This window comes from Papio anubis, chromosome 4 (genome assembly GCF_008728515.1).
Source record: "Papio anubis isolate 15944 chromosome 4, Panubis1.0, whole genome shotgun sequence".
Lineage (NCBI taxonomy): Eukaryota > Metazoa > Chordata > Mammalia > Primates > Cercopithecidae > Papio > Papio anubis.
This window is the reverse complement of record NC_044979.1, coordinates 102,464,886-102,477,117: the sequence shown is the minus strand read 5'-3', so window position 1 is coordinate 102,477,117 and position 12,232 is coordinate 102,464,886. Positions and strand designations below refer to the sequence as shown.

Genomic DNA, 12,232 nt, shown 5'->3' with positions numbered 1-12,232 from the left:
TATAAAGAACAGATTCTAGACCAGTCATTATAAGACTTATGCACGTAATACACAATTTTCAAAACTTTTTTTTTTCGCTCTTGTTGCCCAGGCTGGAGTGCAAGGCTCACAGCAACCTCTGCCTCCCGGGTTCAAGCGATTCTCGTGTCTCAGCCTCCCAAGTAGCTGGGATTACAGGCATGTGCCACCACGTGCAACTAATTTTGTATTTTCAGTAGAGGCGGGGGTTTCACCATGTTGTCCAGGCTGGTCTCGAACTCCTGACCTCAGGTGATCCACTCGCCTCGGCCTCCCAAAGTGCTGGGATTACAGAATTGAGCCACCGCACCCGGCGCCAAAATTTTCTTTTGAGACAGGGTCTTGCTCTCTCATCCAGGCGGGAGTGCAGTGGTGGGATCAAGGGCCACTGTAGCCTCAGCCTCCTGGGCTCAAGAGATCTTCCCAACTTAGCCTCCCGACTAGCTGGGACTACAAGTGCGCTATCACATGCAGCTAATTTTTAAAATTTTTTGTGGAGACAGTTTCCCTTTGTTACCCAGGCTGGTCTCAAACTCCTGAGCTCAAGTGATCCTTTCATATCAGTCTCTAAAAGTGCTGCCACTACAGGTGTGAGGATATATTTCAAAATTACGCACAAACACAGTTTTTTCACTCCCATCATTTTTCTGTTATTCCCTAGAGAACTTAATTTTTGCCAATACGTCTTCTAAAATGTTACATTTCCTGCGGAATGCAAGAAACTAAACGCTTCATGAGCTAGTGGTGGCCATTACTATTTTTAATACTTCAAAAAAGCATTTCAATTTACTGTTCACTAGCACATTATGACATCATTCCCTTCCAGTGTTTGCTTGCTCATTAGATAATCCTGTTTCTATTTTGTTCTCTTGCCTTCAATATACAGATCGCAAATATTCCATTTCAGATGATGGATTAAAGATTCAGTGAGGCTGCTGAAAAACGCCTTTATATTTGAACGGTTTGGTCGGTAATACGCTTTCTCTTATTGCGGTTGATCTGGAGAGATTAATCTCTCACCAAAAGGTAAAATCCGGAGAAGATGAAATAGCAAAACTAAGGACCAGTGGGAAGGGGGAAGCAGGGTTAATCGACAACCGTACTTAACACGACAGATTCCAAGGCTTCCATCAGATAAACAAAGGAAGCTGATTTTTCTACAGAGGCTGCAGGTGCGCAAGCTACCTGAAGCATTAGTATGCAAGCCCACTGAGCCTATTACCTTGAAAGCAGAGTCCAAGCACTGAATTTTTCTAGACTCCCATTATAGGTGGACACCCAGAAAGCCAGTGGAGACAATGATGGACGGGCAAGACAGTGGGGCCGGTCTTCGATTCCTTCCTCCCACTCCACCAAAGCAGAAGCTAAAATCCTACAACCTACACATACCAATCTGCGCCTCCGCTGCTCATAACCATTTTTCAGGTGCAGAAGGAAGGGGTTGTGGGGGCTGGGCTTCATGTGGGGCGGATGGGAGGAGTTGCAAAGGAGTCAGGTTGAGAGGCGAAGGGTCGCGGGTGCTGTGGGGAGGACTCCACGACGCGAGCTGGGCACACAGAAGAAGGGCAGGGGGCGCCGGGAAGGGCGAACGCCCGAACGGCCGGGGGCGGGGGCGGGCCCTTTCCTCACCTGGCAGCCCTTCTTATGGTGAAAGCCAACAACCACGATGTGCAGTACGGGTCCCCGGGGGGCGCCATCCCCGCCTCTCCTGGCCTTCTCCATGGGCGGCCGCCGCGGGCCCACACTACGACTTCGACCGCCAAGGGCAGCGGGTCTGACAATCCCACCGTGTGCGGAGAGCCGCGGATTTCGAGTGTCAGCGAGCGCAGCACATGAGGGCCGCACCGGGAGATCTGTGGAGGGAGAGCAGCTCCCGCCCCCAGGGCCGCGGACGCCCTTCTCTCATCCGCTTCCGCAGCTTCCGGGCTGTCACCTGACGCGGCGGCAGCCGCCGGCGAGGCGAGGCGGGGCGGGGCAAGGCCGGGAGGGCCCTGACGGGGGGCGTTCTGAGAGACCGAGGTGGAGCCTGGGGGAACGGGGTGGGGCTAGGAAAAAAGCGATCGACTGGACGGGGGCAGGGGTTCGGGGGGTTGGGGGGGGGACCGGAGGGGGCCTTGACGTGGAGCGGCGGGGTGGGGCTTACGTGACCTGGGCGGCTGGGCCTGCGGAGCCTGTAGTGTCCGCGGGACCTGGAGGTGCGGCGTGGCACACCTGCTTTTTCCTCCCTGGATTCAATCTCAAAGCACTTCCTTCTCTTTTGCCTTCTCTTTTTCCTCCTTAGAGTTTTCCCCCTTCCCTCTTCTTTTCTGTTTTCCTTGCTTTTTGGCATCTTTTCGATTCACTCTCCGAGTGTCCGATTCCTTCACCTCCTTACCTTTGCCTCTGTGGCCTCCGTCCTTATTCTCAAATATGTAATAACATGGAGCATACTGGTGAGGTTGCGTATCTGTGTATTCAGCCTTTAAATTACTTGCTTACCCGAGAATTCTTGTTTGTTTGTTTCTAGAGCTTTTTTCCCCTTCATTTAAATATTATGTGTAGCAATCTGAGACGCATTTAAAACCTGAAACCGAATATCCTTGACAATAAAGGAAGTTTACTTGGATACCTGTAAAATGGTTATTCTAGTCCTGCGATTTTAAAAGAATATTATTTTCATTCCATCTCTTTTTGGGTTTAGTACTCTGAGCCTATTACCTTGAAAGCAGAGTCCAAGCCTCTCAACCTGACTCCTTTGCAACTCCTCCCACCTGCCCCACATGAAGCCCAGCCCCCACAACCCCTTCCTTCTGCACCTGAAAAATGGTTATGAGCAGCGGAGGAGCAGGTTGATATGTGTAGGTTGTAGGTTTTTAGCTTCTGCTTTGGTGGAGTGGGAGGAAGGAAGGTCAATACAAAATATATGGGTTCTGTTGTCACCAGGGTTTTTTAATTACTGACTGTACTGCAATTTTTTTTTTAAAGCAGTGAATCTCATGTCAATTTAAAGTGCATTCTAGAAACACTAGCAGATTTAACAAGTCTTATCTACGACAGTTTTCAAATAACCTAAAGGATAGGAGTCTGCTTCAAGTAGAATTAGAGATTACTACAGTAACTATGATATTTTGCACTTCTGGTCTTGAAAAATAAGGAGCTCTGTTCTAATCTAAGCATAGCGGAGAAAAACAGTAGGCTTCCTAAATCAAATTTAGTTTCTGTGATTCAATAGAACTGTTTTAATGCTAATACTGTAGACATTTTTCAAGATGTTGCTATACATTTCTGTATTACAAAATTATTGGCATTGGCTCAGAAAACTGTAAAACTATATTGCTCCCTGTATGCAGAATATATTAACTGTTTTCTTAATATATTAACTGTTTCGAGATGTCAACTGTGGATGTGTTAACTATTAATATTTTCTTAATATAAACTGTCTTGATATTTTCCACAATTGACATGGCTAAAATTACCATCTAATTGAACACCTTTTAAAGATATCTATAAGGGCCAGGCGTGGTGGCTCATGCCTGTAATCCCAGCACTTTGAGAGGCCAAGGCGGGTGGATCACCTGAGGTCAGGAGTTCTAGACCAGCCTGGCCAACATGGTAAAACTCTATCTCTACTAAAAAATACAAAAATTAGCCAGGCGTGGTAGCAGGCACCTGTAATCCCAGCTACTCGGAGGGCTAAGACAGGAGAATTGCTTGAACCTGGGAGGCGGAGGTTGCAGTGAGCCAAGATTGCGCCATTGCACTCCAGCCTGGGGGACAAGAGGGAGACTTCCTTTCAAAAAAAAAAAAAAAAAAAAAAGATGTATGTAAAAACAGGGCCAGGCACAGTGGCTCATGCCTGTAATCCCAGTACTTTGGGAGGCCGAGGCGGGCAGATCACTTGAGGCCAAAAGTTGGAGACCAGCCTGGGCAACATGGTTGAAACCCCATCTCTACTAAAAATACAAAAATTAGCCGGGCATGGTGGTGCATGCCTGTAATCCCAGCTACTAGGGAGGCTGAGGCAGGAGAATCGCCTGAACCCCGGAGGTGGAGGTAGCAGTGATCTGAGATCGGGTCACTACACTGCACTCCAGCCCAGATGACAGAGTGAGACTCCATCTCAAAAAGAGAAAGAAAGGGAGAGAGAGAGAAAGAAAGAAAGAAAAAGTAACTGGGAAAATTGAGAGAGAAAGTGAACAAGGGAATTTCCAGAATTTTTTTCGTCTCTAAATATACAGACTGGGCCACTTAAGAGTTTAGAATATAAGTGGGGCCCGGCCGCTCACACCTGTAATCTCAGCACTTTGGGAGGCCAAGGCGGGTAGATCACTTGAGTCCAAGAGTTCGAGATCAACCTGAGCAATGTAATGAGACCTCATCTCTACAAAATATAATAAAAAATAAATAGCCGGACTTGGTGGCACATGCCTGTGGTACTGGCTTCTCAGGAGGCTGAGATGGGAGGATCACTTGAGCCTGTGAGCACACCACTGTACTCCTGCCTGGGTAACAGAGTGAGGTTAATAAAGTTTAAAATATGATGGGGTGTTGCTATGTTGCCCAGGCTGGCCTCAAACTCCTGGGCTCAAGGGATCCTCTTGCCTCAGCCTCCTGAGTAGGTGGGGCTACAGTTGCCTGCCACCATGCACACCTTACATTGCGTTTTAAATGAGTTGTATTAATGTAGAATAAATTCATTAACAAGATATTGTCCACAAGGACAATTGTCTATTGGGAAAATAATAAAATGTCTCATTTAACTCAGGGGAGAAAATTAGAAATGCCTTTCTAAACATATAATACATCGAAGAGCCTTTGGTAGTTACATGTATTTTATGATAAATTATAAATTCTATTTTACGTTTTCTACTTAAGACTTAAAAGGAGAAAAATCATTGAGACATAGAGCTATGACATATTTTCAAGTTCATAACAACTCTCCATTTGGAATTGGCCTATTCTTCCTTTTTGAGTGTCACCTCAGGAGAGAAAATAATAAAATAAAAATACCACTCTCTTCCTGAAATCCCCATTAACTCTACTGTGTAAGTGAACTATATATTGCTCCTTTTTCAGATTATAAGGAGATTATTCTTTATTAGTGGCATTCAAAATTGCTAATGTTTATTCTGTTCTTTTTTTTTTTTTGAGATGGAGTCTCGCTCTGTCGCCAGGCTGGAGTGCAGTGGCAGGGCACAATTGGCTCACTGCAATCTCCGTCTGCCGGCTTCAAGCGACTCTCCTGCCTCAGCCTCCTGAGTACCTGGGACTACAGGTGTGTGCCACCACGCCCAGCTAATTTTTGTATTTTTAGTAGAGATGGGGTTTCAACATGTTGACCAGGATGGTCTTGATGTCTTGACCTCATAATCCGTCCACCTTGGTGCCCCAAAGTGTTGGGATTACAGGCGTGAGCCACTGTGCCCAGCCTATTTTTCTAATTTTTAAAAACTCTATCAAGTAACAACAATGTTTTGAATTTGGCCCATACTATCAGTATGGTATGAGGAAAATAAAATAGGAATAGGAATAGAAAAGGAAAACCAGGAAAAGAGGCGGGTTTCAACCAAATGAGGATTGGACAAAAAGAAGTAAAAAAAGAGAAAGAGAAAGAAAGAAGCGTCACAAACAAATTTGACATTACTTTGTGTTTAAAATCTTATGAAGAGTAAGGAGAATGTTGACGGGTATGAATGAAATAGTGAGAGTCAATTTAAAGAATATTCATTAGACCCTACAGTATGCCTGAAAATGTGTGCACAGTGTATAAAATAAGAAATTGCTTCCTTAAAGTGGCTTATGTCTGGTTATAAAAATAAGATGAATGCAAAACCAGCTAGCAATGCCAGCTTTATGTAGCTTCACTCTGAGCCAGACATCATGTATTAGGAAACAAGGATAAGTAATAACAGCTCACGTTTAAAAGGGCTTACTATGTGCCATGTCCTATGCTGACCACTTTTCATAGATTATCTCAATTAATCTTCACATTAATCTTATGAGTAGATACTATTGTCCCCATTTTTTCCAATGGGTATATTGAAACTTAAAAAGTTAAAATAACTTGCCCATTGTCAAATAACTGACCATGGTAATTGAACCAAAGTCATTTAAATCAAAACGAAATTTAATCATGTAAACTACTGCTTCCCATAATTCTCAGCCTTGAGGAACTCAGTCTGTGAAGAATGATGAATTTCTTGCTTAGCTTTATTTTTTGAGACAAGAGTTTCGTTCTTGTTGCCCAGGCTTGAGTGCAGTGGCATGATCTAGGCTCACTGCAACCTCTGTCTCTCGGGTTCAAGCAATTCTCCTGCCTCTGCCTCCCGAGTAGCTGGGACTACAGGCACACGCCACCACGTCCAGCTAATTTTTGTATTTTTAATAGAGACGGGGTTTCACCCATGTTGGTCAGGCTGGTCTCGAACTCCTGACCTCAGGTGATCTGCCCGCCTCCGCCTCCCTGAGTGCTGGGATTACAGTCGTCACCACTGCGCCTGACCTAGACTGTTTAGCTTTAACTTCCTAGGATACAAATATAAAACAGACTAGGGCCGATAATTTGCTGTTTTCAAACAGAAGTGGAAAGCATGATTTTCTACTTCTGGAATAATTTAGAGTGACATCTGGTGGTCGCCTGTTAGACAAGAATTGTTGAAGAAACTGAATTTAAAAGCCTATAATAAATAAAACTACCAGACATAAAAAGAGAAGAACGATGAATTAAAGTAGTAAAAAGTTTAAAAAACGTATTTTAAATCCCCACTAAAGAAAAGTTTTTTAAAAAGGCTAGTTGCAGACTTTCAATCCACTGGACTTTAAAAAGTAACAATAGATTCTTTAATGAGTAGTTGTGACGAAAAATGTAACAGTTAATTGATGGCAGGAAATACGAATTGATTTATACTGGTTTGAAGATTCTGGCTTGAGAGGAAATGCAACTTTACGGGGGAAGACGACTCAAAGGTTACAGAAACAATTTATTCACAAGGCAAAATATCTTCAACGTCTCTCCAAAACTTCGAGGGCAGAATGGGTATCTGCCGAGATGGTACAATGTCCAGTGAGCAGGAAATATTTCACCGGATCTCACTTGCTTGGGAAAAAAGGCAGTGAACGCGATCCACGCGATAGACTAGATCGCACGCTCGGCCTCAGATTGGTCGAGCCTGTATGGGTTGCGCAAAAAGCGGAAGCGCGCTTTTCAAAGTCGTCCCACCGTCGATGAAGGCAGGCCACTTCCGGCGTAGCCATGGCGGCTAACGCTACTACCAACCCGTCGCAGCTGCTGCCGTTAGGTAATCGCCGTCCTTTGGGGAGCAGGAACCGGGAGCTGAAGTTCAGGATTAGGGGCCGAGGGGCTGTTCCGAGGCAGGCCCTGGCCGAGTGTGGGGAAATGTATAGGACCAAATGCGGTTCGACTCTCGGCTCCAAGTCTTCAAGGCAGCAGGCCGCCCCTGCTCTTTAACGTGGTCGGGCTCCTCCGGGCAAGGATTTCTGACTCCTCAAAGCAGACCGTCACTGGAGAAGGTCCACATTTAGTGAACGTGTTGTCGGCCTCCTTTGTTGTGAGCCCGCCTCTGCAGTGTGATAGGTAGTAGGCCAACTTCTCAACCTGGCTTTCGAGATCCCCAGATTAGATAGACCATGTTATGTATATGGTTGACACTAACACCCGGGTCCGGAATGAGCCTTAAATGAGGAATCTGGAAACTAGCTCTGTTTGTTATTTATTCATTCAATAAGTAGTAACAGTATCTATACACGAGATACCGTGCCTGGGCATTTTTCAACGATAAACTTAAACCATAGCCATTGCCTTCAAATAGCACACAAGCCAGTGGAGGAGAGAATACTGGACAAGTAGACATCCTGCTACATAATGCTAGGCTGGCTAAAGAGATGTTCAAGCTGCCGTCAGAGCACAGAGGATAGACAGAGTTGGGGGAGGGAAGCAGTGACAGGAGAGTTTCCGGTGAATATAATTATACCTATCTCCTCTTATGTTTTTGTAGCTGGTGAAGAGTGATTGAACTAGTGGTCGTGGCCGTGATTGAAAAGTTTTCATTCCTTCATGCCACAGACTCTTTTGGAATCCTCATTACGCGCCAGATGCTGTGCTTAAACTGAGATTTGTATTATAAGACCTAAAGTTATTGAATGAATGTTTTTCCTGGTTTTTCTTTCACTATATGCAAGTAAGAGTGCCAGTAGGCACTCAAATATTTGTTGAAATAATGAATGGTAAAATAATATTTTTTCCCTCCTCAGAGCTTGTGGACAAATGTATAGGATCAAGAATTCACATTGTGATGAAGAGTGATAAGGAAATTGTTGGTACTCTTCTAGGATTTGATGACTTTGTCAGTATCCTTTTAAAAGGTGGTGGTGGTGGTATAGGTTTTTCTTAAGTATTTAATAACGTAAGAACTATAGACAATCAGTATATTTGTGATTATTATAATAAAATCAGTTCATTTTCAGGGAACTTATGATAATGTTTTAAGAGGTATGTATTGAAAGACGGTAAAGTTCCTATCAACAACAAACATTTTGAATTTGAGCCGTTGTGTTAAACATTATAATTAAAACTGAACAAGCGAGCCCAGTGGCTTACACCTGTAATCCCAGCGCTTTGGGAGGGCAAGGTGGGTGGATCGCTTGAGCCCAGGAGTTTGAGACCAGCCTGGGCAACATGATGAAACCCTGTCTCCACAAACATTACAAAAATTAGCTGGGCATGGTGACGTACACCTGTGGGCCCAGCTAATCTCTGGGACCGAGGCAGAAGGATCCTTTAAGCCCAAAAGGTGGAGGCTGCAGTGAGGTGTGAGTGTACCACTGCACTTAAGCTGGGATAACACAGCGAGACTTTGTCTCAAAAGAAAAGAAAAGAAAAGCTGAACAAAGGCAGAAGCTGGAGTAAATTCTCTATTTGTTTTCTTAACACCGAATTTCAGATATGGTACTGGAAGATGTCACTGAGTTGTGAGTAGTGTTAAAGAATTGAGGGGGAATCTCTTCTTAATTAAAGACAGTTTTACTACTTTTGAGTAAAATTATTTATGAGAAAACATTACCTGTTGGTGGAATAACCTTAAAGATAGAAGTTTTATCTGTTTGCTTGTAAAATTGGATCAGTGTTATTACCTTAATTTAATTATTAGTAAACTCCTAGACAATTAGTGGAGACACAGTTTTAAGGTAGAAGATAAAAAAAAGAGCTAGGAATTTTAGGGTTCAGGTCAAATCAAGGAACTGATAGTAAGAGCATTTAGACTGGACATGGTGGCTCACCCCTGTAATCCCAGCATTTTGGAAGGCCAAATGAGGAGGATTGAGCCTGGGAGTTTGAGACCAGCCTGGCCAACAAAGGGAGACGCCTGTCTCTATAAAAAATTTAAAAATTAGCTGGGTATGGTGGGGGGCAGCTGTAGTCCTAGCTGCTCTGGAGGGTGAGGATCCCGTGAACCAGGAGTTCTAGGCTGCAGTGAGCTATGATTGTACCACTGTACTCAGCCTGGGCAATAGAGCAAGACCCTGTCTCTTAAAAAAAAAAACAAAACCCAAAAAACATTTCATTTCATATTTGATTTCCTGGGCAAGCTGTGGCTTCTTTTTATGAAGCTCTGTCTGACAGATGTGGATCTTAGGTCAGTGAGTTCATTCTGTTGCTTTTAATGAAGGTTACATTACCTAGTGGATAACCTTTGTAACTGAAAATTGTCGATATAATTGCCCAACCTCAGAGTAATTTGTATACAAGGATCACCTTTTTAGGGAGGGAAAGTATTTCCAAAATGTTGGCTTTGATTTTCACTGTTTATCCTGATTGTATTTTATCTATTCATTTAGTGAAATCACACCAGAAGGAAGAAGGATTACTAAATTAGATCAGATTTTGCTAAATGGAAATAATATAACAATGGTAAGACACATTGAAACTGTTTTGTTTAGATGGAAGCCCATTTTTCTGGGGCAGTGATTATAGAACTAACCTTAATGTTGCTTGCTTAACTAAATGATCATGGCCCAGTGGTGCGTAAGATGGGAAGGGTGTTCTCTGTGGTCAGGGCCCTAAAGCTCAGCTATTGAAGAGGCATTGGGTCTAAAGGTTAGTTTGCTTGGAATTTTTAATCGCTGTTGAGATAGTAAGTATTAATTGATGATGTTGGAAATTGTGAATAGATATTGACAATCTGGAGAAAATGGGAATGTGGAGCGCAGGGGACAGGCAAAGGTGGCTTAAGGAAGAGCAAGGGATTTTTAGATGACATGGTTGTTGTGTTACTAATAAACTCTTTTTCCTCTTTATGCAGCTGGTTCCTGGAGGAGAAGGACCTGAAGTGTGAATGAGTTTCCTTGACTTAGCTAGATTCTGTTTTGTCTTTTAATGACAAGAAAATGGAATTTTTTTTTTCCCACCTTCTAATGTTTAAATCCCATAAAGCTAAGTTTCCCGTTAAAGGGAAGTGCTTTGAAGATGTGTACCCATTTTTGTAAGTTAATCATGATTATCCTGGAAAAAGAAGAAAAGAGCTTCTTCTTTGAAGACGAAAATAAAGGTGTTTTTGGTTAACTGTCATTTTATTTATTGTACTGCAGTAGCCAGTGGAACAAAGATTGTGGTTATTTTGCCACTTGCTTTTCTGTCATTATATGCTTATTTGCTTTCTCATTTACATGACCATTTGATTCTCAAACAAAAGTCGTTCCAAACAAAATGATGAACTTTGATTTGAACAGGTGCATTTAAACAACTGGAAATGAGCACTTGGAAAATTAAATTAAAATGCTGTTGTTTTGTAATGAGGATTTTTCTATTGATTTCAAATTCCATGAACAACTATTGAAAACAAACAATATACAGGTAATATATGCACATTGTAGAAATGCAGGAATTATCTATTGGAATTTCCCTAAAGATACAAATTTTATCTATTTGTTTATAAAATTGGTTCAGAGGGTTATTACCTTAATGTAATTATTACTGAATTGCCAGGAAATTAGTGGAGACAGAGCTTTAAGGTAAAGGATACTAAAAACAGCTAAGAACTCTAGGACTCAGGTAAAATCAAGGAACTGATAATAAGATCATAGAACTGTATAAATTAAGTCAAAGAACTATTAAAAACAAACAGGTAATATACACACATCGTAGGATTATAAGTAAGCAAAAAGGAGAAGGTTGATCATGCTTTGCTGTATGTCTTCATAGACTTTCTCAGTCCACTCTCAGTACACATTTTATTTTACTTGTTCATCCTGATTTTTTACTCTCCACTTAAGCCATTTTTTGAATTTAAATGGTGAATATCTTTGCATGTCAAATATTTCAACATTAATGTATACATAATATTAAATGGATTTACTATAAATTATTTAGCCTATTCTTACTGACCACAGTAGTCTAACTAGATCTTTATACATTTTTATTTTTCTAGAATAAACTAAAAAATGTAAGATCAAAGGGTGTATGTTGTGTTGCCAAGAAAAACTTTGTGCCAAAAAAAAACTTTTTGCCAGGTGTCTTTCATAGTACTATTTATATCCTTCCCAACATTAGCTGTGTTCTACCTTCTCTCCTCTTTGCCATTTTTACAGGCAAAACCTGGCATGTCTAAAAATTTTCTTTTCCTTTTTTTTTTTTTTTGGAGACAGAGTCTCGCTGGAGTGCAGTGGCATGATCTCGGCTCACTGCAACCTCCAGTCAGGCTGGAGTGCTGTGTCGCAATATCAACACGACCTCTGCCTCCCATGTTCAAGTGATTCTCCTGCCTCACCCTCCCGAGTAGCTGGGATTACAGGTGGGTGCCACAACTCCCATCTAATTTTTATATTTTTAGTAGAGATGGGGTTTTAACTTGTTGGCCAGGCTGGTCTTGAACTCCTGACCTCTAGTGATCCACCTGTCTCGGCCTCCCAAAGTGCTGGTATTAAAGGCATGAGCCACCAGCACTTTGGTTAATTTTGATCTCATCTGTATTTTGTAAATGACTTACCTGATGAGGCTTTTGCCACTGATGTTTGTCTTTTTCTTACTAATTTGTAAGAATTCTTGATGGGTTTCTCTTAGTCATGTATTTTGCTAATAATTTCCCTAGTTTGTAGTTTGCCACTTAGTGCTATTTTTGACATAAATGATGTATTTTAATGTAGTTACATGTTGACCTAGGCCATTATGGTTTTTGTATTTGGTCCGCGTGGGTTGGAAAGACCTTTGCTTTGATTATAC

General features: G+C 42.3%; 2 protein-coding genes across 9 annotated transcripts in view; one reads left to right on the top strand and one right to left on the bottom strand.

The window, feature by feature from the left end:
- AVL9 (AVL9 cell migration associated) overlaps positions 1–1,999 on the bottom strand; it is a 95,996-nt gene extending 93,997 nt beyond the window's left edge. For all 4 annotated transcript variants that reach the window (XR_002520976.2, XM_009203140.4, XM_003896129.5 and 1 more), the window contains exon 1: positions 1,648–1,999. Coding sequence is in view for 3 of the 4 variants with exons in the window: in XM_009203140.4 (XP_009201404.1) it covers positions 1,648–1,740 (93 nt within the window). In the remaining variant the exon portion in view is untranslated. The remainder of the gene's footprint in view (positions 1–1,647) is intronic.
- Positions 469–10,806, top strand: LSM5 (LSM5 homolog, U6 small nuclear RNA and mRNA degradation associated). 5 transcript variants are annotated; one of them, XM_021935906.2, is made up of 6 exons: positions 7,207–7,295; positions 8,013–8,149; positions 8,269–8,364; positions 8,958–8,985; positions 9,853–9,925; positions 10,317–10,806. In XM_021935906.2, the coding sequence occupies exons 3-6, from the start codon at positions 8,310–8,312 to the stop codon at positions 10,347–10,349; spliced, it is 189 nt and encodes a 62-aa protein (XP_021791598.1). In that variant the 5' UTR covers positions 7,207–7,295; positions 8,013–8,149; positions 8,269–8,309; the 3' UTR covers positions 10,350–10,806. The 5 variants fall into 5 exon arrangements, with proteins under 5 accessions (XP_009201402.1, XP_009201403.1, XP_003896179.1 ...); XM_009203138.4 differs by lacking the exons at positions 7,207–7,295; positions 8,013–8,149 and adding an exon at positions 469–1,044; XM_009203139.4 differs by lacking the exon at positions 8,013–8,149 and having other exon boundaries at positions 6,536–7,591.
- The last annotated feature ends 1,426 nt before the right edge of the window (positions 10,807–12,232 follow it).

Coding starts and splice junctions, on each gene's coding strand:
- LSM5 (XM_021935905.2), top strand. CDS start 8,190: ATGCAAGTAAGAGTGCCAGTAGGCACTCAAATATTTGTTGAAATAATG. Junction 8,365..8,957: donor AGGATTTGATGACTTTGTCA/GTATCCTTTTAA, acceptor ACCGAATTTCAG/ATATGGTACTGGAAGATGTC. Junction 9,926..10,316: donor ATGGAAATAATATAACAATG/GTAAGACACATT, acceptor CTCTTTATGCAG/CTGGTTCCTGGAGGAGAAGG.